This window comes from Pocillopora verrucosa, chromosome 1 (genome assembly GCF_036669915.1).
Source record: "Pocillopora verrucosa isolate sample1 chromosome 1, ASM3666991v2, whole genome shotgun sequence".
NCBI classification, from domain to species: domain Eukaryota; kingdom Metazoa; phylum Cnidaria; class Anthozoa; order Scleractinia; family Pocilloporidae; genus Pocillopora; species Pocillopora verrucosa.
The window spans coordinates 7,946,636-7,970,593 of NC_089312.1; the positions used below are offsets into that span (position 1 = coordinate 7,946,636).

At 37.8% G+C, this 23,958-nt stretch overlaps 6 protein-coding genes and 1 non-coding gene across 7 annotated transcripts; 4 read left to right on the forward strand and 3 right to left on the reverse strand.

Moving 5' to 3' along the window:
- The first annotated feature begins 855 nt into the window (after nt 1–855).
- LOC131799047 (stimulator of interferon genes protein 7-like) lies at nt 856–5,275 on the forward strand. Its single transcript, XM_066169602.1, has 3 exons — nt 856–1,474; nt 1,510–1,862; nt 2,443–5,275. The coding sequence occupies exons 1-3, from the start codon at nt 904–906 to the stop codon at nt 2,641–2,643; spliced, it is 1,125 nt and encodes a 374-aa protein (XP_066025699.1). The 5' UTR covers nt 856–903; the 3' UTR covers nt 2,644–5,275.
- Nucleotides 5,276–6,890: 1,615 nt separating this feature from the next.
- Nucleotides 6,891–9,506, forward strand: LOC136278352 (stimulator of interferon genes protein 7-like). Its single transcript, XM_066161933.1, has 2 exons — nt 6,891–7,943; nt 8,499–9,506. Exons 1-2 carry the CDS (start codon nt 7,005–7,007, stop codon nt 8,676–8,678), a joined length of 1,119 nt encoding a protein of 372 aa, XP_066018030.1. The 5' UTR covers nt 6,891–7,004; the 3' UTR covers nt 8,679–9,506.
- Nucleotides 9,507–10,209: 703 nt separating this feature from the next.
- LOC131799067 (stimulator of interferon genes protein 3) lies at nt 10,210–12,902 on the forward strand. Its single transcript, XM_059116741.2, has 2 exons — nt 10,210–11,397; nt 12,086–12,902. Exons 1-2 carry the CDS (start codon nt 10,489–10,491, stop codon nt 12,257–12,259), a joined length of 1,083 nt encoding a protein of 360 aa, XP_058972724.2. The 5' UTR covers nt 10,210–10,488; the 3' UTR covers nt 12,260–12,902.
- A 626-nt stretch (nt 12,903–13,528) lies between these two features.
- On the reverse strand, nt 13,529–14,720 carry LOC131799068 (uncharacterized). The gene is made up of 3 exons (XM_059116743.2): nt 14,631–14,720; nt 14,442–14,538; nt 13,529–14,155 (listed from the first exon to the last, which is right to left on the reverse strand). Exons 1-3 carry the CDS (start codon nt 14,714–14,716, stop codon nt 13,670–13,672), a joined length of 669 nt encoding a protein of 222 aa, XP_058972726.2. The 5' UTR covers nt 14,717–14,720; the 3' UTR covers nt 13,529–13,669.
- Nucleotides 14,721–15,027: 307 nt separating this feature from the next.
- Nucleotides 15,028–18,387, reverse strand: LOC131799044 (oxaloacetate decarboxylase, mitochondrial-like). The gene is made up of 4 exons (XM_059116711.2): nt 18,302–18,387; nt 18,134–18,230; nt 17,359–17,514; nt 15,028–16,386 (listed from the first exon to the last, which is right to left on the reverse strand). Exons 1-4 carry the CDS (start codon nt 18,376–18,378, stop codon nt 16,048–16,050), a joined length of 669 nt encoding a protein of 222 aa, XP_058972694.1. The 5' UTR covers nt 18,379–18,387; the 3' UTR covers nt 15,028–16,047.
- On the reverse strand, nt 16,945–17,012 carry Trnat-agu (transfer RNA threonine (anticodon AGU)). Its single transcript has one exon. It is a non-coding gene; the product is annotated as a tRNA-Thr (tRNA).
- A 2,788-nt stretch (nt 18,388–21,175) lies between the features above and the next one.
- Nucleotides 21,176–23,949, forward strand: LOC131799043 (uncharacterized). Its single transcript, XM_059116710.2, has 6 exons — nt 21,176–21,430; nt 21,999–22,072; nt 22,617–22,677; nt 22,914–22,962; nt 23,530–23,622; nt 23,711–23,949. Exons 1-6 carry the CDS (start codon nt 21,374–21,376, stop codon nt 23,842–23,844), a joined length of 468 nt encoding a protein of 155 aa, XP_058972693.1. The 5' UTR covers nt 21,176–21,373; the 3' UTR covers nt 23,845–23,949.
- The last annotated feature ends 9 nt before the right edge of the window (nt 23,950–23,958 follow it).

Sequence of the window (23,958 nt, forward strand, 5' to 3'; positions counted from 1 at the left end):
GATTGTAATTACGAATCAAGGGTCGTGAATGAGAAAAAAAATTTGTCCATCCTTGTAACTGAACCTGAACAATTCAACTATTCTATAAATCTAGAGGGAGCTGGTGAATTGTGTGGGAACAACACCTCAATGTACGCTATCAATTCATGGTTGCACTCGCAGTCCGCCGTTGCTACCTTTTCACCACTCAGTCTTCATCATCGTTGAAGTAACAATCAAAACGTTTCGCGTCATTTACAGTGCAAAGTGGCTTGCGTTGGCCGCAAGTTATGTAAAAGTATGTGTGGGTGCATTTCCCAAAGGAACGAAGGAAATATGATCCCATTTGGCACTAGAATTAAACGGCTGTTGGGGCCCCCCGATGCCCCTCGGTGAACCAGGCCTGAATAAAGCCTGAATATGGAGGAGCTATCTCCAGCAAGCTACTTTTAACTGCCCTCCATATTAATGATGGTATTTGAATTCATGCGAGCTTAGAATACCATTGTCAGCCTGATGGTGAAGTAGTTTTTCTTTAATTTAACTACGGTCAAACCTCGTGCTCGAGGTGGTTTCAACCTGCGCGGGCTCCACGCGATGTAGGAAACCAACGGGTTTTCCTTTCGGTTTTTCAGTCATCTGGGAGAGGTTTTCGAAACTGAAACTTGCTGAGAGAGCACTTTCAATCTCCTAACAAATGATTTCATCACGCCCTATTTAAGGATGTTCCCCAAGCAGGTGGGCAGCCCAAGGACAAACACAAGACTCTTGGCCAATCAAGGCCAGAGTTTTTATTGAGGGGATTTCCCAGGTAAATCATGTTGCGAATCAAATTGATCTGCTTTCCTTAGTGTTGCGCATTTCGTTGTGACCATCTTTACGAGTACGTAAATTCTGCGTTAGGAGGAAAATATTATATACACCATGGCTGAAAATCATCTTCTCCGAAGAGATGACTTGGCTCAACAAGAAAATAATGGCTTTGGACCACTTTTCAAGCATCGTGGGAAAAATGCTACTGTCACTTCAGCTATCTTTGTTGTGATAACTGGCGCGATGCTATTCTTCGCAGTAAAAGAGAAAAATTTCCTGGTGTTTACAGCTGCGCTGCTTATCCTCAGTTTTGTTGTCGGGGAACTTTTACGAAGATTGTCCTTGTTGTCTGAGGAGTTCAAACACAAAAGCACGCGATATCATGGAAAGTGGAAGGGTGTTTTTAAGACAACTTTCACTTTCGAAAATAGCAGGTGTATTTTAGTCACTGCTATCCTTTCTGCTGTAATATTATGTTATCAGTTGTATGAACAATACGAGGTTTTCTCTCGCTCAGAATTCGCCATTTTGTTTTTCCTGAACTGTTTCGTGGTTCCGCAGTTCTTGTTCCTTGTAGGTCTTCGACAGCTCTCTCCAGTGGAAACAGCGCATTTGAACGAAAAGGAAAACAAGAATGTGGCTGATGGGCTGGCTTGGGGCTATTACTTTGGTTATCTGAAGCTGAGACTCAACAGGAGTTTAATTTGCCTAGTTATTTCTTGCTGCCAAGACTGGAAGAACAGATTGCCAAATCGGAGCAATTTCGATATCAGATAAGAGAGAAGAAGCTTTTCATTTTACTGCCCAAAACGTGCTTTATCTATGATAACATCATTGATGCAGATCAAAGAGTAAAATGGGCCGGCAATCTGCCAGAGATTAAAAGAAGCAGTGGTGGAATTAAGGACAGAAGTTACAAGGATGCAGTTCATGAGATAGAGAAGCCCCACCCAGATGGAACAGTGGAAAAATACCACTTTGTCTTAGAGTATGCCACGCCTCTGAAGACCCTCTATGCTATGTCTGAGCATGCAGACGCCTTCTTAAATCGTGAGGAGCGGGATCATCAGGTAGGCCTGTTTCTATTATTTTCCCTTTGATTTTCAAGGTGGATGAAAGTCCTGATCTGATTACCTCAAACAATACTGTGGCTGATCCTTGGGAAGGATATTTGGGTCAAATTTTGCTGTGTATGTGCCACTGGCAACTGAGAACCTCCCCCCCCCTCCCCATTCTCATCTATTCTGTGGTCATTTATAGATCCCATCTAAGTGACTTTTAAGTGAATTTTATTTTCACTATCACAACCAGGTCACTTTCTGTTTATACATCTACCTTAGAAAGCCTTTTAAGCAGCTCATCCTAATGAATTTGACCATGAATCTACCCATTTTTAAATCCCTACTAAACTATAAGTTGTCTAACCCCAAAATCCTGAAAAAAGTGTAACTCCATTATAGCAACTGTAGTGATATTGCATACTGTTATTATAGTAAATCCAGTTGTGAAAATGCAAGCCATCCAGCAGCACATCCCCATTCCCCTTTCATGAGGAAGTACCCCCCCCCCCTTGAGACTGGTCCTCATAAATATGATTTGTTTTAGGTGAGATGCAGTCTAACCGGAACTTCTCTTCATTGTAACTTATAGGTAGTGTTATTCATCCAAAAATTGACAGAAATTCTGGATAACTCTGAAGAGTGCAGAGGGACTTATGAGTTGGTGCCAATTTCAGGAAATGACCCAAATGAGATTTCAAATGTCCTGATTGGGATGCATAATGCTGCCAACATAGAGATGCACGATCCAGAAGCTAATGGAGTGCACAGACCAGAACAAGGCCAGCTCTAAACAAAATAATGCCAACTCAGTATAACAAAAAAACTCAATCTGTAACATGGTACACATAAATTGCTGATATTTTATGGGACCTGTTATATTCTAATGAAATATTCCTTTAGTGGTGCATGCAGGAATGAGGAGCCTTCCTTTATCTTTCTTCTGTTTTCAGCTAGTATATTTATGGTTTACCCAAAAAACGATTGTTATTTAATGGTACCTGCAGAAATCCAGATTTTACTTCTGAAACCCCATGGTTTTAATGACCAAAAAAATGAAACTTTTTTATAGTTATTTATTATATTGAATCCTAACAAATAACTGATGGACATTTTATAGTATGCCTGTTGCATGTTGCTCTGAACAATCTGGGAGGCTAAAATGTTTTATGGAGGTTTTGAGAAAGAGAACAAGTATCCCTGTTCCTTCCAATCTCCTTCTGACTCTCAACTTCCTAAGTTTGGTAGCTAGAAGGGTTTGATCATTTTTATGTTATTTGAAATTTTTTTTAGCCTGTTTGAATTTATTTTAGCCTAATTGATACTTTGGGTGATGAACTGCACATAGATATTTAGCATGTCAATGAAGACAAAAATCTAGTTGCATAAATAACTCATGGTGAATAATTTGTTATGATCTAGTAGTTATGATTGTCATTTCTGCTTTGCCATTTTCAATGACTGCTTAAATTGAAGGTTCAGTCCTCAGCTGTGTGTCTTTCAGAATGACCAAGATTCTTCAGTCAGACCCTACTGTCATTTATTCACCACTTCACAGATTTATTTGGAACCAACACAATGACCAGCTCCCAGTTGGCTTGTCAGCTCAGTTGGTAGAGCAATGCACTGGTATTGCAGAGGTCATGAGTTCAAATCCCGTACAGGATTAGATTTTTTTTTCAGGCCTTAATTATTTTCACCACTGCTTAAGTAGTATAACTGCAAGGATAGGTTCCATATTCATTTCTTCAACTACAGTTCACATATATGATTTTCACATATTTACAGTCAACCAAGATCCTCTTAATCATGGGCTCATCATAATTTGGAAGACCCACAGCTACAGATTGTATGAGCATGCTTAAGTTGCTAGTTGTTGCATTTTAATTCTGTCAATAAATTATTGTCTATCATACCCTTTCTAATTCATTTGGACATAAAGAAGTAGATATTTTGGCCTGGATTATGTGAAAATATCCTTATCCCTACCCCACCCTCAGAAATAATTATGTCTAGAGTTCCTTCCTATTTCCAAACCCATTGAGAAGATAAGTGGCTGTCAGAGTTTTTCAAATACCCACCCTGCCCTCATTATGATTGACCCTTCATAGGGTGGATGGGTACATTGTCTAGAAACACAAATAGTCTTCAGGTTTTCAGTTCAATTTCATTCTACAAATATTCATCTTTGTGGAATGCAAAATTTAGATTAGACTTGAATGAACAAAGAAAACTCAAAGAGAGATGACAAATTACTTTTCATGAACTCTTGAAAGTACCCCAAAACATGATATTTTGAAATATTTTGAAAAAATAGTAACAATTCATAACAATTTCAATTTGCCCTCAAAGCTACACTTCTCAGCCAAATATTCAGTTCTCTGACACATCAGCCATCGTACAACTGCCTTAAGGGTTTATTAAATTTTATTAGATATCTTCCAACATGTGCCCATTGCCACCAGCTCATCGAAAAAACCTCAGTAAATAAGCAAATCATGTGAAATTTTGCAACATTTTAAATTGATTAATGTTTTATATATAGCTACAGAGATAATCATATACTGCACTGACATATATTTTCCTCAACAATAAATAACCCCAACCTGATTTTAAATGTGATGTTTGAATTCTTCTCACTTTATTATTCTCCTCTGTAAAGTCCAGGTATACCATTGCTTTTAGGCTTTATAGTTATGTATCAAGTGTAAACTATCTTTAGAAAGTTGAATTTAACTGAAACAGCATAACATTTAAGGCAGCTGAAAATGTCACTTTGTTATATTATGAACTCTGAGAGGCCAAAAATTGATTATTTGTACTCTTTAGATAGGAAACAAGCACCCCAATATAACTTTATATGTGTTCCAGTCCTTTTGTGGGCTCAATAACTCAAGGCTTTGAGTTGTTTTGAATTCTTTAACCTCTGACATCTCTCAGATTTATGTTGAGTGTGTTGTGAAAATATTCAAAGGAACAGCCTTCAATTTGTGTTAGTGGAGAAGTTTACAACCTAATTTAATTTACTTATCTTTATAGCTTAGCAGATAACTCAGTTTGTTGTGAGCCCTTTATGGGATAGTAAAGTAAACATGAACAGAGGTTTATGAAACAGGCTGAATAGTTTAGTTTTTCTCAATTGTCATTTGTCTTTGTTTTGCTCTGTGAAATAATGATTTTTGTGCTCTTATTCTGTAAACATTTTAATTAAACCTTTACACCTTTATATCAGTATGCAGATTCTTCATACTGTTCTCAATTACACATTTCCTTTGGTACTGACAAGGAGAATCTGTGTTTCAATCACAGCTTTTTAGTTTGGCAATCATCTCCTTTACTTCCATGGTCATTATGATACATATTTCAGAAGTACTGCTTTAGGGAGAAATTAAATACTTGTCACTTCTAGAATTTAAAGAGTTAAAAATAAAACTTGCCACAAAGCACCTGTGTGACAACTCTGACTGCACTAGAACACTGGTACTTGTAAAATTATAACCAACAACTTTGGTACTTCTCTGAAGGAGTCTCCCTCCTTCAAGCTTTGCCACAGCTTTCAATTTTTTTGTTGTTGTTTCCAGCAACTGGTTTGAAAGAATTCATAGGGGGTTCCCCTCTAAATTATGCAAGTATCCAAAGTATGTTTTTGTGTAGAATATGGTCACATATAGCCCTAATGGCACCCCTCACGCAGAGAAGATTTTGTTTGGAATCACCTTCCCCCAGTCCCTCAGAAGAAATGTCACTCCTCTATAAATACCCATAAGCTTTTAGAATCCTCACCCTATCCCATTCCAAAAGGCCCTCCAAGGATGGGTGAGGAAATTTCCTAGAGCCACAAACAGTGGACAGGTTTTCAATTCAACTTCATTCTGTGGCAATTCAACTCCCCTCATGCAGATCCCAGGTTTACTTAAGGCCTGTGATGTTCCCCTGTCCAGGCTCAAAAGGGAAGGAATAACGGAGCAAAGTTATAAATAAGCGGCACACCAGGGATAATCCTCCTTGTGATTAATTGAATACCCCTGGTCTCGACGAGCCCAATGTTTTCCACTTGACCATGGGGTTTAATTATCAATAATTTGATTACAACATCAAAGCCCCTATGCAAAGTTCAAATTATTAGTTATTAGAAAAAGAATATGAATCTGAATGTTATTAATAATAATAATAACAGTTAAGGATCGTGATAGTTCTTCTCTCTTTAGCTAGACAATAACCTAGACCCTGACTGACATTCTTTATCCAGATCCTATCATCTTACAGAATCACAGGACACCCAGGTTTTAGATAGATTTCCTCCTGATTGTAATTACGAATCAAGGGTCGTGAATGAAAAAAAGACACATTTATCTATCATTGCAACTTAACCTAGACATGTCAACGACATCTTACAATCCAGAGATAGCTGGTAAATTGTGTGGGAATTACACCTCAGTGTACGGTATCAGTTCATGGTTGCACTCAGTCTTTATCATCGTTGAAATAACATTCAAAACGTTTCGCGCCATTTACATCACAAAGTGGCATGTGTTCCACGCAAGTTGTGTAAAAGTATCTGCATTTTCTGTAGGAACGCGGAAACATGGTCCCATTTGGCACTAGAATTAAACGGCCCTTGATGCTCCTCGATGCTCCTCAGTGAACCAAGCCTGAATGAAGCCCAAATATGGCGGAGCTATCTCCAGCAAGCTACTTTTATCTGGCCTCCATATTAATGATGGTATTGGAATTCATGTTGAGCCTGATGGTGAAATAATTTTTCTTTAAATTTAATTACGGTCATTGCACATGATGTGAGAACCACCTCGTGCGCGAGGTGGTTTCTGCTAAGGAGGCTCCACGCGGAGTAGGAAACCAACGTATTCTCCTTTCGGTTTTTCATTCCTCTGGAAAAGTTTTTTTCCGAAACCGAAACTTGCTGAGAGAGCACTTTCAATCTCCGAACAAATAATTTCAGCTCGCCCTTAAGGAGCCCAAAGACAACCTCATGACTCCTGGCCAATCAAAGCCAGAGTTTTTGTCTAGGGGATTCCCCAAATATATTTTGTCGGGAATCAAATCGATCTGCTTTTCCCCAGGTTTACTCATTTCGTTGTGACCATTTTTACGAGTACGTAAATTCTGCGTTTAGAAGGAAATATTATACACATCATGGCTGAAAATCATCTTCCTCGAGGAGATGACTTAGCTCAACAAGAAAATAATGGCTTTGGACCACTTTTCAAGCGTCGTGGGAAAATTGCTACTGTCACTTCAGCTATCATGGTTGTGATAAGTGGCGCGACACTATTCTTCTCGGTGAAAGAGAAAGAGAAGGAGTTTCATTTCCTGGTGTTTACAGCTGCCCTGCTTACCCTCAGTTTTGTTTTCGGTGAACTATTACGAAGGTTGTCCCTGTTGTCTGAGGAGTTCAAACACAAACGCACGAGATATCAAGGAAAGTGGAAGAGTATTTTCAAGACAACTTTCACTTTCGATTATGGCAGGTGTATTTTAGTCGCTGCTATCGCTTCTGCTGTCATATTATGTTATCAGTTGTATGAACAATACGAGGTTTTCTCTCGCCCAGAATTCGCCATTTTGTTTTTTCTGAACTGTTTCGTGGTTCCGCAGTTGTTGTACCTTGTGGGTCTCCGACAGCTCTCTCCTGTGGAAACATCGGATTTGAACGAAAAAGAAAACAAGAATGTGGCTGATGGGCTGGCTTGGAGCTACTACTTTGGTTATCTGAAGCTGGTACTGCCAAAACTGAAAGAACAGATTAGCAAATCGAAACCTGAACTTCGATATGCGATAAAAGAGGAAAAGCTTTTAATATTATTGCCCAAAACGTGCTACACCTGTGCTAACATCGTTGACGCAGATGACAGGGTAAAATGGGTCGACAATCTTACTAAGCTTTCAATTGATAGAGGTGGAATTAAGAACAGAATTTACAAGCATGCGGTATATAAGATAGAGATGCCCCGCCCAGATGGAACAGTGGGAGAGTACCACTTTATCTTGGAGTATGCCACGCCTCTGATGACCCTCTACGATATGTCTCGACAAGAAGACGCCCCCTTTAACCGTGAGGAGCGGGATCAGCAGGTAGGCTAGTTTGTGGTATTTTCCTTTTGATTTTCAAGATGAAAGAGAATCCTGATCTGAATACTATGAGTAATATTGTGACTGATCCCTGGAGAGAGTTCTTAGGTCAATTTTTGCTGTGGAAGTGCCACTGGCCACTCAGAACCCCTAGCCCATAATAGATCCCATCTCAATAACTTTTTGAGTAAATGTAATTTTCATTATCCTAACTTAGTCACTTTCTGTTTATACATCTGTCTTGCAAAGCCTTTTAGGTAGCTCTTCCTAAAATGAATTGACTCATTTGACCACAAATCTTCCATTTTAAAACCCTAGTTACTTTAATTCAGCTTACCCCCAAAATCCACAAAACACTCAACCCCATTTAAGAAACACTATCAAAAATGCATCCCCATAATGGTGAATCCAGTTATGGAAAATCAACCTTATCCAGAGCAGTACATCCCCATTACCCTATTATCAGGAAGACCCCCCCCCTGGGGAATGGTCCTCAGAAATATGCTTTGCTTTAGGTCAGACACAGTCTTACTGGAAGTTTTCTTTCCTATTACAAAGGTGGTGTTATTCATCCAAAAATTGACGGAAATTCTGGAGAACTCTGAAGAGTGCAGAGGGACTTATGAATTAGTGCCAATTTCAGGAAATGATCCACATGAGATTTCAAATGTCCTAGTTGGGATGCATAATGCTGCCAACATAGAGATGCACAATCCAGAAGCTAATGGAGTGCACTGACCAGAACAAGGACAGCTTTAAACAAAAATATTGCTAACTCAATGTAACAAAAAACTCAGTTTATAACGTTGTATACATAAATTGCTGATATTTTACAAGACCTGTGATATACTAAATGAAATACTCCTTTAGTGATCCATGTAGGACTGAGGAGCCTTCCTTTTTCTTTCTATTTTTCAGTTAGTATAATTATAGTTTACACAAAAAATTATTGATATTTAAGAGTACCTGTAAAAATCCAGATTTTACTCCTAAAGCCTCATGGTTTTAATGATCAAGAAAAAGGAAAACTTGTTGATTATAATTTATTGTATTTAATCCTAACAAATAACTGAATGACAATTTATGGTATTTCTGTTGCTCTGAACAATCTGGGAGGCCAAAATGTTTTCCAGAGGTTTGAGAAAGAGAACAAGTATCCCTGTTCCTTCCAATCTCTTCCTGACTCTCAACTTCCTAAGCTTGCTAACCAGAAGGGTTGGATCATTTTTATGTTATTTGAAAATTTTCATCAGCCTGTTTGAATTGATTTTAGCCTAATTAATACTTTGGATGATGAACTGCATATAGATCCTTTTCATGTCATTTCAGACAAAAATCTAGTTGCGTTAATAACTCATGGTGAATAATTTGTTATGATCTAGTGGTTATGATTGTCATTTCTGCTTTGCCATTTTCAATGACTGCTTAAATTGTCTTTCAGAACAACCAAGATCCTCTTAATCATAGGCTCATTATGATATGGAAGACCCACAGCTGCAGCCTGTATGAGCATGCTTAAGTTGTTAGTTGTTGCATTTTAATTCTGTCAATAAATTGTTGTTTATATTTTTGTCTGGATTATGTGAAAATATCCATATCCCTACCCCTCTCTCCAAAATAAGAGTGTCTGGAATTCCTTCCTATTTCCACCACCAGTGATTGCTAAGGGTTAGGGTTAGAATTAGAAGATAAATGACCATCAAAGTTTCTCAAATACCCACCTGCCCCATTACAATTGACCCTTCAAGGGTGGGTGGGCACATTGTCTGAAAACACAAATAGTCATCAGGTTTTCAGTTCAACTTATTCTGTGAATATTCATCTTTGTGGAATGCAAAATTTGGATTAAACTCGAATGAACAAAGAAAACCCAAAGAGAGATGACAAATTACTTTTTATGGGCTCTTAAAAGCACCCTAAACATGATGTTTTAAAATATTTTAAAAAAATAATAAACATTTAAAGTTGCCCTCGAAGCTTCGGTTCTCGGCCAAATATTCAGTTTTCTGACATTATTAGCCGACATACCAGCTGCCTTAAGGGATTTATTAAATTTCACTAGACATTTTCCAACATGTACCCACTGCCACCGGCTTATAAAAAAAAAAACTTCAACAAATAAACAAATCATGTGAAACTTGGCGACATTTTAAAATGTGACTTACGTCATGTAGCCGCAGAGGTAATCAAATACCGCACTGAGTTATGTTTTTCCTCGACAGTAAATAACCCCGAGCTGATTTTAAAAGAAAAGTTGGAATCCTTTTGATTCATCACAATGACCCTGCTTTGTCAATTTGCTTTCAATTTAAGTCCTACGCATCAATAAGATATGTTAAATTTTCCAAAATACTTAAGAAGGCTTGCAGAGAAAACCACTCCTATCCGCCAATCAAAATCATAAGGGGATTCCCCTAAAGTGTACCCAATCAGTTGAAAAAAAAACGACATCTGCCACGCAAGCAGTTTAAGATCCCTATCGAAGGGTGCAAAAAAGAAAAACACGTTTTAAAGGGGACGTGCATAAAGATACATAGTTAGTTGATAAATGGATCAACAAGAAAATAACGGATTTGGACCGATTTTCAAGCCCCGCGGCAAGGCTGTCACTTTCGCTTCAGTAGTGATAGCCACCATATCTGGGGCCCTGCTTGTGTTTGCCTTATGGGAGAACGAAGACAAGGAAGGAATTAGCTTTGTGTTCTTTGCAACAGCCCTTCTTATGATAAGCGTAATTGCAGGCGAACTAATCAGAAGGGTATCGATGCTAGCCGAAGAAATTCGACACAAGCAGACGAGATATCGAGGGGAATGGAGGCGAGTTTTAAAATCTACTTTCGCGTTTGAATACAGTTCTTGTATTCTAGTTGTCGGTACCACTTCCACTCTGTTTGTGTGTTATGCCATGTTGCAAAACTATGAATCGTTTCTCCGCCTGGATTATGCCATCTTTTTCATACTGAATTGTTTTGTGGTACCACAACTGGTTTTCCTCGTTGGTCTCAGAGAGCCGAACACGGTGGAAGCAACCATGTTGAACGAAAGAGATAACAAGAATGTTGCTGACGGCTTTGCTTGGAATTACTACTTCGGCTACCTGAAGTTGGTTCTTCCCAGGCTTGAAGCTCAGATTGCAAAATCGTCCGAGTTTCGTTACAAGATAACAAAGAAGAAACTTTACATCTTGGTGCCGAAGACATGTTATGTGTATGATAATATTGCCGACGCAGATCCCAGGGTTACTTGGGCCGGAGATCTTACACCGTGTAAAATCAACAGGGGAGGAATAAGGGAAAGAATTTACAAACAAGCAGTTTACCGAGTAGACATGTCCGATAAACCAGGAATGACACGTGAATACTTCTTCATTTTGGAGTACGCTTCCAATCTTATGTCTTTGTATGACATGTCTCTCCACGAAGACGCTCCCTTCAGTCGTCAAGAGCGGGATGATCAGGTAATCATAGTACTTCCTCAGTTAAAGAGCTTCGCGAAATCCGCGAACTTCTTCTGATGACGTAGATACCCTTGGTTTTGCTGAGCCATCTTTTTTGTCTCTTAAAAGACATAGCTTATATGTTTATTAATCTTTAGGTAAAGGGTTATGCTGGGAATCTCGTGGCTTCTCTAACTCTGCCATTTTGTATTTACAACAAGACAGCGCCATTCCCCAACCCCCAGACCCTTTGGAAGAAATGTTTTATTTTCCTCAGGCTTTGGGTACAAGTGCAATGTTCCTGAATATGTCAAACATCAGGCTATTATATTCAGTTGTTGGAATATAGCAAACTTATTTGAAATAAAAAATTATATTTGTGTGTACGGGCAAAAAACCATAAGATCCAGAATAAATGGACTTTTATTCAGTGTGGGGGGGGGGGGGGGGGTAAGGGTAAAGATGTCTTAGAGGGAAAAGCATACGTGGAGGCCTAACAAAGCCAAATAGTAGGAAATACCAATGAAAACTTTTTTCTCAGTTTTCAACTTGGGAAACAGCCTCAAAAGGAATATAACAATCCTGCTTCCATCCCACCCCCTCTGCTGGGCACTATTTTCCCAAGCTCAAACAAACCCAGTCATACCAATAATTCTTGTATCAGATGTTTTTTGTTGTTTTTCTTTTCATGTAAACCCCTTTCTTGTAGGTTGTACTCTTCATTCGGAAACTGAGAGAAATTCTTGAAAGTTGCAAAGAATGCAGAGGAAAGTGTGAAATAGTTCCCATTTCAGGAGATGAAAAATCCAAGATAGGAGATGTTTTGGTTGCAATACATAATGCTACTGAAGTGGAGTCAGATGAAGCTGACCTTCAGGATTAGCAAAGTGGATGATTGTAACAGCAAGTACCACCAAACAGCTTAATTTAACAAATCTGGGGTAGTTCTGGCCCCTTACAACCAAGTTTTGATATTGCAGTTCTTCAATAACTATACTGTTAGCCTACAGAAGATCAATTGTTACAATATTCTCAAACATGATTGAGTCCATGTTTGAACACTAAAAGGACAGTGTACAAATTATGCTTGTACTTAGAAAGTGTAATTGGGAAGTTTACACATCACCAGTGTAAATAAAAAGTATACTGCATTTCTTCAGATAAGTGCGCGAGCACTTATTTAAAATTTCACCTAAAAGGAGGGGCCCTTGTAAGGAGGAGGGAACTTAGTCAAGGGGGTAGTTATTGATTTCCTGTTCTGATTCTGCCATAGTTGAAGCTTTAAAGGTTGATAATAAAGTGACAATAAAAACAGATTTTCCATGAATCCCTACTACTTAGGAAAGTGAGGGAGGAGGGGGTGCTTGTTTGACATTATGGCCAAGGGGGTGGGCACTTACTTGGTAGATGGCTCTTGTTTGAGGAAATACGGAATGTCATTTGCTTACAATGCTTCTCAATAGTGTTAATTAATTCAATAAATGAATATTACCCAAAATAAAAGTAATTTGGTTTGTCAGTTTTAGTTAAAAGAATATAGTTTCAGCAAGCAGAGATCAAGCCCTTTGCATTAATTTAACCTCACACCGCAAAGTTGTATAATTTTGTATCTATAAACCAATAGGATTCAAATATTTTTAATTGGTAAGCATTACAATTGTTAAGTCAAGACCATCATTCCATACTTTTCCTTGACCAAAAAAAGTTGTGGAAATTCAAAATTAAGGTTGAATAAAAATGTAGGGACCATGTTTCATTCTTTGATTGAAAAGCACTCCACATTTGGGTTACTTATGGGCATACAAAAAAATATATGAATAAAGAACACCTGAGTTTGTCTTTGATTTAAATGAAAAATGGGGTAAAAATCAGAACCTTTCAATACTAGCAGAAAACATTATCTTTTTCTCTCTATAATAAGTGGCCATTGATACTACCTTAAACTTTTAGTAAATTATGAAGGTGTGATTGAGGTAAAGAGCTAATTGACGTAACTATAAAAAAGATTCTTGTAAAAATTTTTAATTAAGGTAATCCAAGGACAGATGTTCATTGTTGGTATTGTACTTTAACCTTTTGACCCTTTAGAGTGATTACCATCTTATTTCTCCTTACAATATCACCCCTCAATCATGCATTAAGGTCATGAGAATAAAGGAAATGATCACATGCTGAAGAAAATCTTGATTGTTTTAGAAATTCTCATTGTCCACACTTTGGGAAACATATGAAGAACAGTATGGAGAATACGCATACTGATGTTAGGGTGTAAAGGATTAACCCTATCATGTTTCTACAACACCACAGGAAATGTCATGTCTATTTTATCCCCAAGACCACAAGCTATTGTTTGTCCAGGTTTGACTTCTGAGACACCCTCTGGAGTCCCAGTCAAAATGAAATCTCCTTCCTCTAAAGTCATACTCTGACTGATATAGCTGATCAAATAAGGAATTGTGAAGATCATATCCTGAGTGTTTCCATCTTGTTTTAGTTCACCATCAACTTTCAGCCAAAGATGGACATTATCAGGTTGCGGAATCTCTGTCTTGGAGATGAATCTACTGACTGGCAATGCAGTATCAAAACCTTTAGCAAGTGTCCATGGTTGACCCAGCTTCTTAGCTTTATTTTGAAGATCTCTTGCAGTCATATCAAGAGCAAGAGCATATCCCCCAACGTAATCCATTGCATTGGATTCCGCAATAGACACGCCTGTCTTACTAATTACAACACCGAGTTCTACTTCGTGGTGGAGCTCGTCACAACCTGGAGGAAGCTGCAAGCAAAACAAGTTAATAAGTGACAGAATAGAAAATAAAATAGTCCATGCACAATTATACCGTACAAGTTACGTTCAAGAAAACCCAAATTCTAGGGTCCAAACTGTATAAAGACTTAGAAATTAGGGGTCATAGGAATTCGCCCTCCACCCCACCTCCGATCAACAATACCCCTTTTCCAAAGGCCCTCCACGATGTAGTACAGCCCTCCTCATTAGATTTTTACGATCACAAATTTAAAGCTTTAGGTGACTAATTTGTAGCCTTGTACTCCCAAGGTACCTTGATTTTTCCTCCTTGTTGTAGGTAGCTGGATGGCGGCTTCAGGAAGATGAGTGGAGTTTTTGGAACAGGATTTCCCAATTCCGCAGCGTGTTCCCTACGTACCAAGCAATAAAATCTTTCATCTTCCTTTGTTTGGAGACACTGAATAAAGTTATTGTCGAATTACTCTTCTTTTAAAAAGCTCACCTGTAATTTCGTCCGACTGCGATTATCTTCCGTCCAAACTCCACGAATCTTCGAAGATCTCTCGAAGATGATGTTGCAGCCGCCATTTTTATCTTGATTCAATGAAATTACGGGGTGGGAGGGTACCCGTCACCCTACCCGGGTAGAGAGGGGAGAAAATACCGGAAGAGAATGTTTTTGGAGAGTAAAGCCCCGCTCAAAATTATGTCATCTGCACTTAAGCTTTTAGCAATTGAATTTAAGAAGGGAGTATTAAAAGGATAGTAGTATTTGTGACAGTCTGGGAGAAATTTTTCCAAAATCACTTCTACCAAATCAGTTGCTGAACATGGCCAGTCAGCCAGGAAGAAATGATGGAAACACTGCACTGAATATAATTGAAATCATGAGACCAGTATTCGAAAATTTTCCATTTTATTCAGAATCATTTGAAAAAATGTTACCATTTGCCCACATTCATTTGCCTTGTATATTTTTTTCATTTCATTTTAAGTAACTATTAAGTGTATGCATTAACCTTGATCTGATTTTAAAAAATTTTTAGTTCTTTGGAAAGAGAAAGTTTAAAACAATTGATACTTTCTAACACATGGAATGTTTGCAACAATGCAATTAATTTTTAATATTTAGCAATGTAAAATTTAAAGCAATTTAACCTTCCATTTTTGTGGCAAGGATCAGAGCTTTTAACCCTTTTAACTCCCAAGAATTCATGAGTAATTCTCCTTACTGTCTGTCATACAATTTATGTGATGTTAGCTTGGAGAATTTGGAAGTGAATCAACCAATAATCCCCCAATTGATATTTTTCTTTATTCTCATTACTTGTCTATTTGATATCATATTGATAATGTAAGGAGAAATTCTGTCTAGGTCACTAGTGGGCCTTGAAGGGTTAAGAGTATGCTATGTCACAGATCTGACAAAACAAAAATAATTGTAGTGAGAAAATACTAGCTTTTAACCCTTTCACTCACAAGATCTAATTAGTAATTCTCCTTACTATCTGCCATACAATTCTTCTGATGTTGGTTAAGAGAATTTGGTAAAAGATCAACTAATAATTCCATAATTGACATTCTTCTCTATTCTCATCACCTGCCTGCTTGATATTGTATTGATATTGTAAGGAGAAATTCTGTCTTGGTCACTTGTGGGAGTGAAAGGGTTATGGAAACTCACCCATATATTTTTAATCATCTCATTTGTGATTTTAGATCAAGATGTAGCATTTCTATTGTTGGTATCACTTGGTGATAGAAAGCAAGATGTTGGTGCATTTCAGGCGTGTTTTTTAACGTTTTGGAGAGATTAACACACTCATCATTTTTACGGGGTAGTACACCCCTGAAAGAATTCTTTTATTTACTAACCCTTCCAACTAGATCTGTAATCCTAAACATGTTAGATCAGCCCTTTATGATGACACAGGGAAAGTCATTTCCATCTTATCACCAAGTCCGCAAATTATTGTCTGACCCCTTTTCACTGGAGAACCTCCCTCTGGAGTTCCTGTCAAAATCAAATCCCCTTCCTCCAATGTCATGTAACGGCTGACAAAACTTATTAAATGAGGTATCTTATAAATCATATCCTGTGTATTTCCATCTTGCTTCATTTCCCCATCAACTTTCAACCATAGTTTCACATTGTTTGGGTCAGTAATTGCTGATTTGGGTATAAATTCACTGACTGGTGTTGCTGTGTCAAAACCTTTGGCAAGTGCCCATGGGTAGGTAAGTTTTATGGCTTCATTCTGGAAATGGAAGTTACAATGACTTAGAAAAAAATTACTTATCAGAAGCCTAGTTAAGATAATTACTTAGCCCTTTAACTCCCAAGATATGATTGTTAATTCTCTCCTTCAGCTGCTATTTGCTTGTAGAGGATTTGGTGTTAGATCAGTGTAACAGCCTATCCTTGATGATAAGTTTGAGTATTCTCATTACCTGTTTGTTGGATAGCATTTGGATTTTAAGAAGAGAACTTACATGTTAATCACTTCTGGGAGTTAAGGTTAATCTAAAATGCAAAATGATTCAAAGCACACTACTCTTGCCTCTGCTGGGTAAAGTTTGCTGTTCTTTGAAGGTTTAGTTACAGATTTGAATAATGTGCAGTCTATGTCTTTAGCTACTCATAGGCCTTGACCAAATTCACAAAGTTTTTAGAACTTTTGAAGTAGCATGATGTGACAGGCTGAAAACAAGCAGGGAGATGGATGTTGGGGTAGTTATAAACTGAATATGGAAGCGATCTTCACTGTAATGAAAACTACTTAAGCAGAAGTGAATTTAAGACTTGAAAAAAATTCAGGTCCTTATGGGATTTGAACCCATGACCTCTGCAATACTAGTGCAGTGCTCTACCAACTGAGCTAACAAGCCAACTGGGAGCTGTTCCTTATGTTGGTTCCAAATAAACCCATGAAGTGATAAATAAATGACTTTAAATATATAAAAATCATATATGTAACTTCATATAAATTAATTACTGTGAAGATCACATCTATAATTTTCATCTGTTTAAGTCATGTAGTTATAACTTATTGTCAGGCCTTCTCTTTTTGTTGGGGGGGGGAAGGGTCATAAAAGTTCAGGTCTCTCTTCTCTCAACAGAAACTTTTTCAATGCTGAACTTTCACACAATCTCCTAAAAAAATGCTTAATTGCACATTTGGTGAGTACAATCTCTGTTTTTTCCAGCAAACAGGCTCACATAGACTTACTTTTTCAACTATAAGATCAAAATCAGTCATATCCAAAGCCAGGGTATACCCCCCTACATGATCCATGGCTTGAGACTCTGAAATAGATTTGCCAGTTTTGCCAATCACAACTCCAAGTTCTACTTCATGATAAATCTGATCACGGCCCACTGGGATCTGTTGGAAGAGTTGAAAAAAAATGATTTAAAGACAAACATACACTAGTAGATCATATTGTTTGACCAAAAAATCTCTGAACATGTAGATATGCAAGGAAGTGTACAACTATGTTTTAGCACCCTCTTAGGGTTATGAACTGTTTGGATGTAATTTAATTCATATGTAACACATGCCAAGAGCTGACTTCCAACATTCTTAATTACATGGGTGGTTCCATATAGTTAAAAGAACATGATGATGCAAATCCCCTGTTCTGAACATGGTGATACAAATCCCCTGTTCTGATTGGCTACTTAAGGTGCAAAATTCCCTCTATGGATAGCGCACATACCACGACATAATGAAGTGGTTGTTTTAAACAAAAATGTCTATAACTCTGGCGTTAAACGTGATCACCTCGCTTTCTGAGTGAACTTGGAAGACTTGGTCGGTTGAAACAAGTGACTATTAAGTTCTTACTTTCTCTCAAAGGGATGCCACGTAGTAAACCGTGTAGGGAGTCCCCAATCTGAGACCGAACTGATTAAAAACCAAAACACATCATCGCTAGTCAATTCCTAATATCTTTTCAAATCTCGATCCTACTGATACCTTTTACATTATCTCGAGAACTTACCTTAATTTCCCCCCCTGGACTCAAATATGTTGACGGTGGTTTTAAAAAAATTAGGGGATCTTGAGCAGGAGGGGGCTGTTGTGGCGATCCGTTGGGCCTAAATTAAAAAAAGAAGTCTACAAATGAGACACTGAAAGGGGAAAAAAATAAAAAAAAAACGAAACTAACCTGTAGTTTTTACCCACGCCGATAATTTTGCGTCCAAATTCCACAAACCTTCTAAGATCTCGTGCTTGAGAAGCCATTTTCGTTTTGAACAGATAAGAGACTGGGAATAGTGTACTTCATGACCATCAGGAGACTCCGGTCGAAATGCACGTGGGGGGAGCCCGTGGGTCATTGTTTGTGGTCACTCGATGTTCATATTTGCTCACGTTTCTGGAAATTTGCGGCAGACGGAACGTTTATTTTTTATGGTAGAATATTTCATTGGCTTCTTCTTTTTTTATTGTTTGTTTGTTCTCTTTGTTTGATTGGTTTATTTTTTTTATCGAGAGGTTCGTTTTTGCTGGTATCGCGTTTCCTAGCTCCGATGGGGTGGCGTGTTAGGAGAACGTCGCTTCAACCAAGTGCCATGATAATCACATTTGATTTATTGATAAACTAGCTCTCATAACACACGGTGATTACAATAACAGGAATATTATCAGGATAGCTGAAAATCAACAGAAGATCGAAAGAAATACAAACTTACACTGTCCAACTCCAGCTCCAAGAATGATAAGAAGTTGTGTTTACAGAAATGACTCCTAACTCCTTACTTCGACTTCGACAAATATGGTACTCGATAGCTTAAGGGAGCGTAAGCCCTGAATTACATGGATAGGCTATTACTAATTAACTTGACAGGTCCAGAAATAAGCGTGACTCGCGTCACAGCTGAGCTTGTAAACAAAATACCAAACATTGGCCAATTGAATTCATTAGAAGGCAAATATCTCGATAAGCACAACCTAGTACCCAGCAAGTCCAGTGCTTGAATAAATAACGGACTGCCTCTACTTGCAGCTAAATTTCAATAGGCACTTTTGAGGAGGGAGAAGCTTGCGTAGAGGAACTTATTTGATTTTTGATTAGTGGTTGCGATTCCTTTATGTAATTTACGACAGCTGACTCAATTTCTACAATATTTGTCGAGCTTAAAAAACTATCTGCTTTTATTACACCCATTTTGAAATCACTGGTGGTCCCTGTAATCTGATTGGCTCTAATAGGTGCGATTTATTCACGAATCGCACCATTTTTTGCTTTAAATCGCATCTTTTTTTCAGCCAATGAAGAGGCTACACTAAAAACAAAACAAGCAATCAGGTTTCAAGGCTTGTTTAAAGTAACCCATCAAATTGCAGGAAAATGAGAGACAAAGAGTATCATGTGGCAAATTTTGCAACGTTTGTTTCCAAAACTCTTATTTTTCCCCCCAAAAAATGGATGAATTTAATTTCAAACCGGCTCAGTACTGCATCAATAAAATATTTGAACTTACCAAGCCCTGTATTTGGGCGATTCCAAGATGGATGTAATAAAGCGCTAATTGAACCTCGTGTCGTGTAATTTTGGTCTGAAATCATACTTGTGATTTCAGCTCTAATCAAAACTATAACAACATTCTCGAACGTGATTGGTTATCAGCAGCCCGATAAGAGCACTAATAGGACGGTGTATGCGTCATGCTTGTAATTGAACAGTGTAATAGGACAGTTTACGGTCATTCTTGTAATTGGACAATGCAATAGGACAGTTAAAAGGACAGTTCACATGTCATGCCTGTGTAAATAGACAGAACGCGTCATGTGCGCGCGCTATTGTCTCGCATTTCGCCGAGTTAACTGATGTTTTTTTTTCATGAAAACATATAACCGATGTCTAGTTTCTTTCTCAAATTTTGTCATAGTTTTGATTAATTGGTAACAGGAGTTCGTGTCGTCCAATTCTGTCTGTAATCATACTCGTGATTAACAAATTGGACTCCCGCTTCGCGGTCGTTCAATTTTGCTAATCACTCGTATGATTACAGACCAAATTTGACTCCACTCAGTTCTATTACCGTTATTAATGGACTCGAAAATTTCAAACTAATGATCAACCCGGATGCGCGCACACGATGCAAAACTTGTCCTTTCATTCGTAACTTCTGCGCAAATATCGGGACCCAAGAGATCCATTAAGATTAATAAACATTTCACGTGCATCTCCGTCAATGTCATCTTTTGTATAACTTGCACTCTTTACAAAAGGTATCACATTGGCGAAACAGAAAGACGACCGATTCCGAGAACACCTTCGTGACGTAAAAGCAATGACAAAGCCCCATTCAAACATTAATTCTAATACTAAGTTCCCATCGATACCGTAGTTCCATTTTGTACATATAAAACACACACAACGCACATGTTCTCCATACGCTCTGGCGAAGGGCTAACGCGCAAAATGTCAGCTTCAGAAACTCTTTACAGTGGCCAATTTTCATCATTAACTCAGTGGATAAAACCACCTTAAGTTGTTATACTCCCACCGAAGCAGCACCAATTATTGATAATCACTTGATGGCTGATAATTACTTGATTGAGTTGCCACGTGCCCAGGCACTTATCTCCTTCGATCATCGAAGTGGTCAAACTGGCTAATAGCCAAGTGCTTCATACTGAATTATGAATTATGAGCGCTAACCTTATTATATATGAAAGAGTCACCTCTGTAATAAGTCACGAAAAATGAACTGTGCCCTCCTAAAAATCTCTAGGTTATTTTTATGCTTTAGAAATAAGATTTTTATGATCACTGACTGGGATTTTAGAAAGCTCGTGATATTAGACATTACTTCAACATCTACGCAATATCAAAAAAATAATTAAATATCTAAAATAACTGAAACAAGAAAGAGGGAAAAAAGGGAAAATTCAGAAAATATGTCGATTGTATCAAGACGTCAGGTGAACCAATGATAACGTGGCTTAGTTTATCCGAATAGGATTTAGTTCCTATCCAATGAATGCCATTGTTATAAATTTTGTCAGCATTTTCCCGCGCTTGAAACGCGGCGACGATGCCAAGCGTTAACAATGGCCGAAACTTTAATAGAGGAAGGCGAACGTCCAACTACAGAAAGACTAGAGCGACAAGTAATCGTTCGTCAGGTCACCCCTGAACTCCCAGTACATTTAAAACTCCTGTTGGCATCAACAATTGTTCTAGTTGTACTCGTCTTAGGGACGATAATTTATTTTATATACGCTAAATATGCAAACGAATGACAGCAGCGAGAACTACGGAGCAGATACAGGTGTCTGCTCACAGGTAGGCCGATATCTTTGCTTGTTTTATCCTATGTCCGCCTCGATTTGTAATTCAGACTCAGCTCGCAAGGTGACGATTTCGGATTTTCAGTAAAAAAACTTCACAATTTTAAGTGTTTACACGCAACTGGAACTGTTGAAAATAATTATTAACGCTTAGGTTTTTGTTGTCCAATGTCGATATGCCTATAAGATTTTTCAAAGATTTAAAATTAAACACACGTTCGTATAGTGTATCCATACAATCGCAATTTTACAATTTCATCCAGAAAATTAGGGAAACAGCTTTAACTTTGAAAAGAAATTTACATTTCGAGGATAAACAATATTCCATTCTCTACAAGCCTAAATTGACGTGCTCTTCAAAATGAAAAGCGATAATTTTGGCAAGTTTTGAAAACCTTCTCATTAAATATTCACATGAAAAGCAGGTTCTTTCCGAATATTTTAATTCCAGTCGTGTTGGTGTAGATCAAATTTTCCTGAAGAAAACATGAGTTTGAAGCTCATCCTTCACGTTCGCCAAACAAAATTAACGCTTATTTCTTTTTTTATTTCCTTTCTGTCAGTTTACTAGTGAAGATGCACGGAACGACTTGGACTTTGCCGGAAAACAGATGTTTTGTAATGATGAAGAGTTTTGGTAATATTTTACACAATACCCATAAACGTCCTTGGCTCTAATTACCTATTCTAAAGGGAAAAAACTAATTTGGAATGTTATTTATGTAATAGTCAGATTTGACGGCAAAAAAATATATTTTGTCGAGACTTTCGGTAACCATGTGAACATTTATGCTAATTCCATTCTGACAGAAATGAGTTTTCGCGTTTTATTTTGACTTAACGTGATTTCGGCTTCAACCCAGAATTCGGCAATCAATTAGTTTCACGTGAAAAGAAAATTAAAGAAAAAGCGTTTTTTCGGTTTTTCATAAAAAGTATGTCGAACTACCAGCTCTGTACGGTCGTTCATCACCTCAGGCTCTTGCATATTCCGTGTAGTTTATCTAGATTATCAACTTCAGGATTGTTAAAAGAATATAATGAGCTGCTTCGGAACTTAGTAAAATGTACATTTAAAACCACCGAGACTAAACAATGTAATAGCAGTTTTAATTATCCATGGCAAAAAGGATATTACTTACAGCTTATAATGAACCCATTTCCATTATCTTAATGAATAGCACCACGGAAAAAGCCCACAAGGATGCGAATGGATCGCCACAAACCAAGGCGCAATGGAATGTAAGCAGGTTATGTTTCAGCGGTATATTTTGTACACATACTTGAATGCTAAATGTTGAAACGTTTTCAAAAAGGCCTTCTTCAAAATATTTTTAAATCCAAAAAGATTACATTCATACCTCTCTTAAAGTTTACTTGAGCAAGTACAGTCTATTTTTTTAAGTATATCACGTTTCCAAACTAAACTAAATCAATGTTACTGCGACAAATTAACTTTTCTGAATTATTTGTCTTAGGACATCACTTTCAGCAGTGATGATCAAGGTCAAACTGGTGATTCTGAAAGTAAGCCATACACAGCCATATGAGTTTAAAATGACTGCTGAGCCATATTTGCTTGGCTCAAGCTAGCAGTTGATGCTTACCAGTAATTGCAAAAATAGAAGTGTCATATCGGGTTAAGGGTTAAACCCACTCGTGACAAATCAAGTGGACTGAGAAAAGTGGACCCTCCCCCAGATTACCAACAATCACGCAAAAGAAATCAAAAGGCATTGCGGAGAGACTATGGCTTGAGCCAGACTCCACTAAAATCCACTAAGACAATGTTAATCTTTAACCCAATCATAATTTTATCTGGTGGGTTACAGGGTTCAATGTTCTTGGTTTGGGCATGGAAACATTATCATGGTTGAACTGGTTCATCATTTTACTTGGCACTGTATTCTTAGAGAGTACCACAAATTAATTTCCATTCATGCAAAAAGACACCAAAAAGATTCTTTGTGCGTGTGTGTGTGTGGTCAATTTTTTAACCACTCAGGCTCTTTGTTACCTGCTTATTAATTATATCTTGCCAACCTTCTATGATACAAATCATTTTGAGGAAATAAAAATGTCTTTCACCAACAGCATATCCTGATACCTATGAAAACATGATATCAAGGATGGGTGAAATTGAGAAGACTTTGGCAACTGTTAAAGAAACATTATCCACAGCAAGTGGTTAGTATGAAACAATCAACAGTACGGATGAATGAAACCAGAGAAGCATGGAAAGTAATTCAATACTCTTTTCCTTTTTTCTCAACAGTGCGTTGCCATCTGCTTAATGTTGATGTTGTTACAATGTTTAGTCCAGAAATGCTGGACATCCTGAACATAACGAAGGAACAGTGTGAAGACTGTATAAAAGCAATGAAGACTTTGTCTGCTGAGGACTACTGACCAAAAAATATATATATATATACTTAATGAGAGGGCTCATGAGAACTCTTAAAATTCCTACAATGCGTTTGGAAGAGGCAACTGAATAGCTATTCTTTGTTTATTGCACAAAAC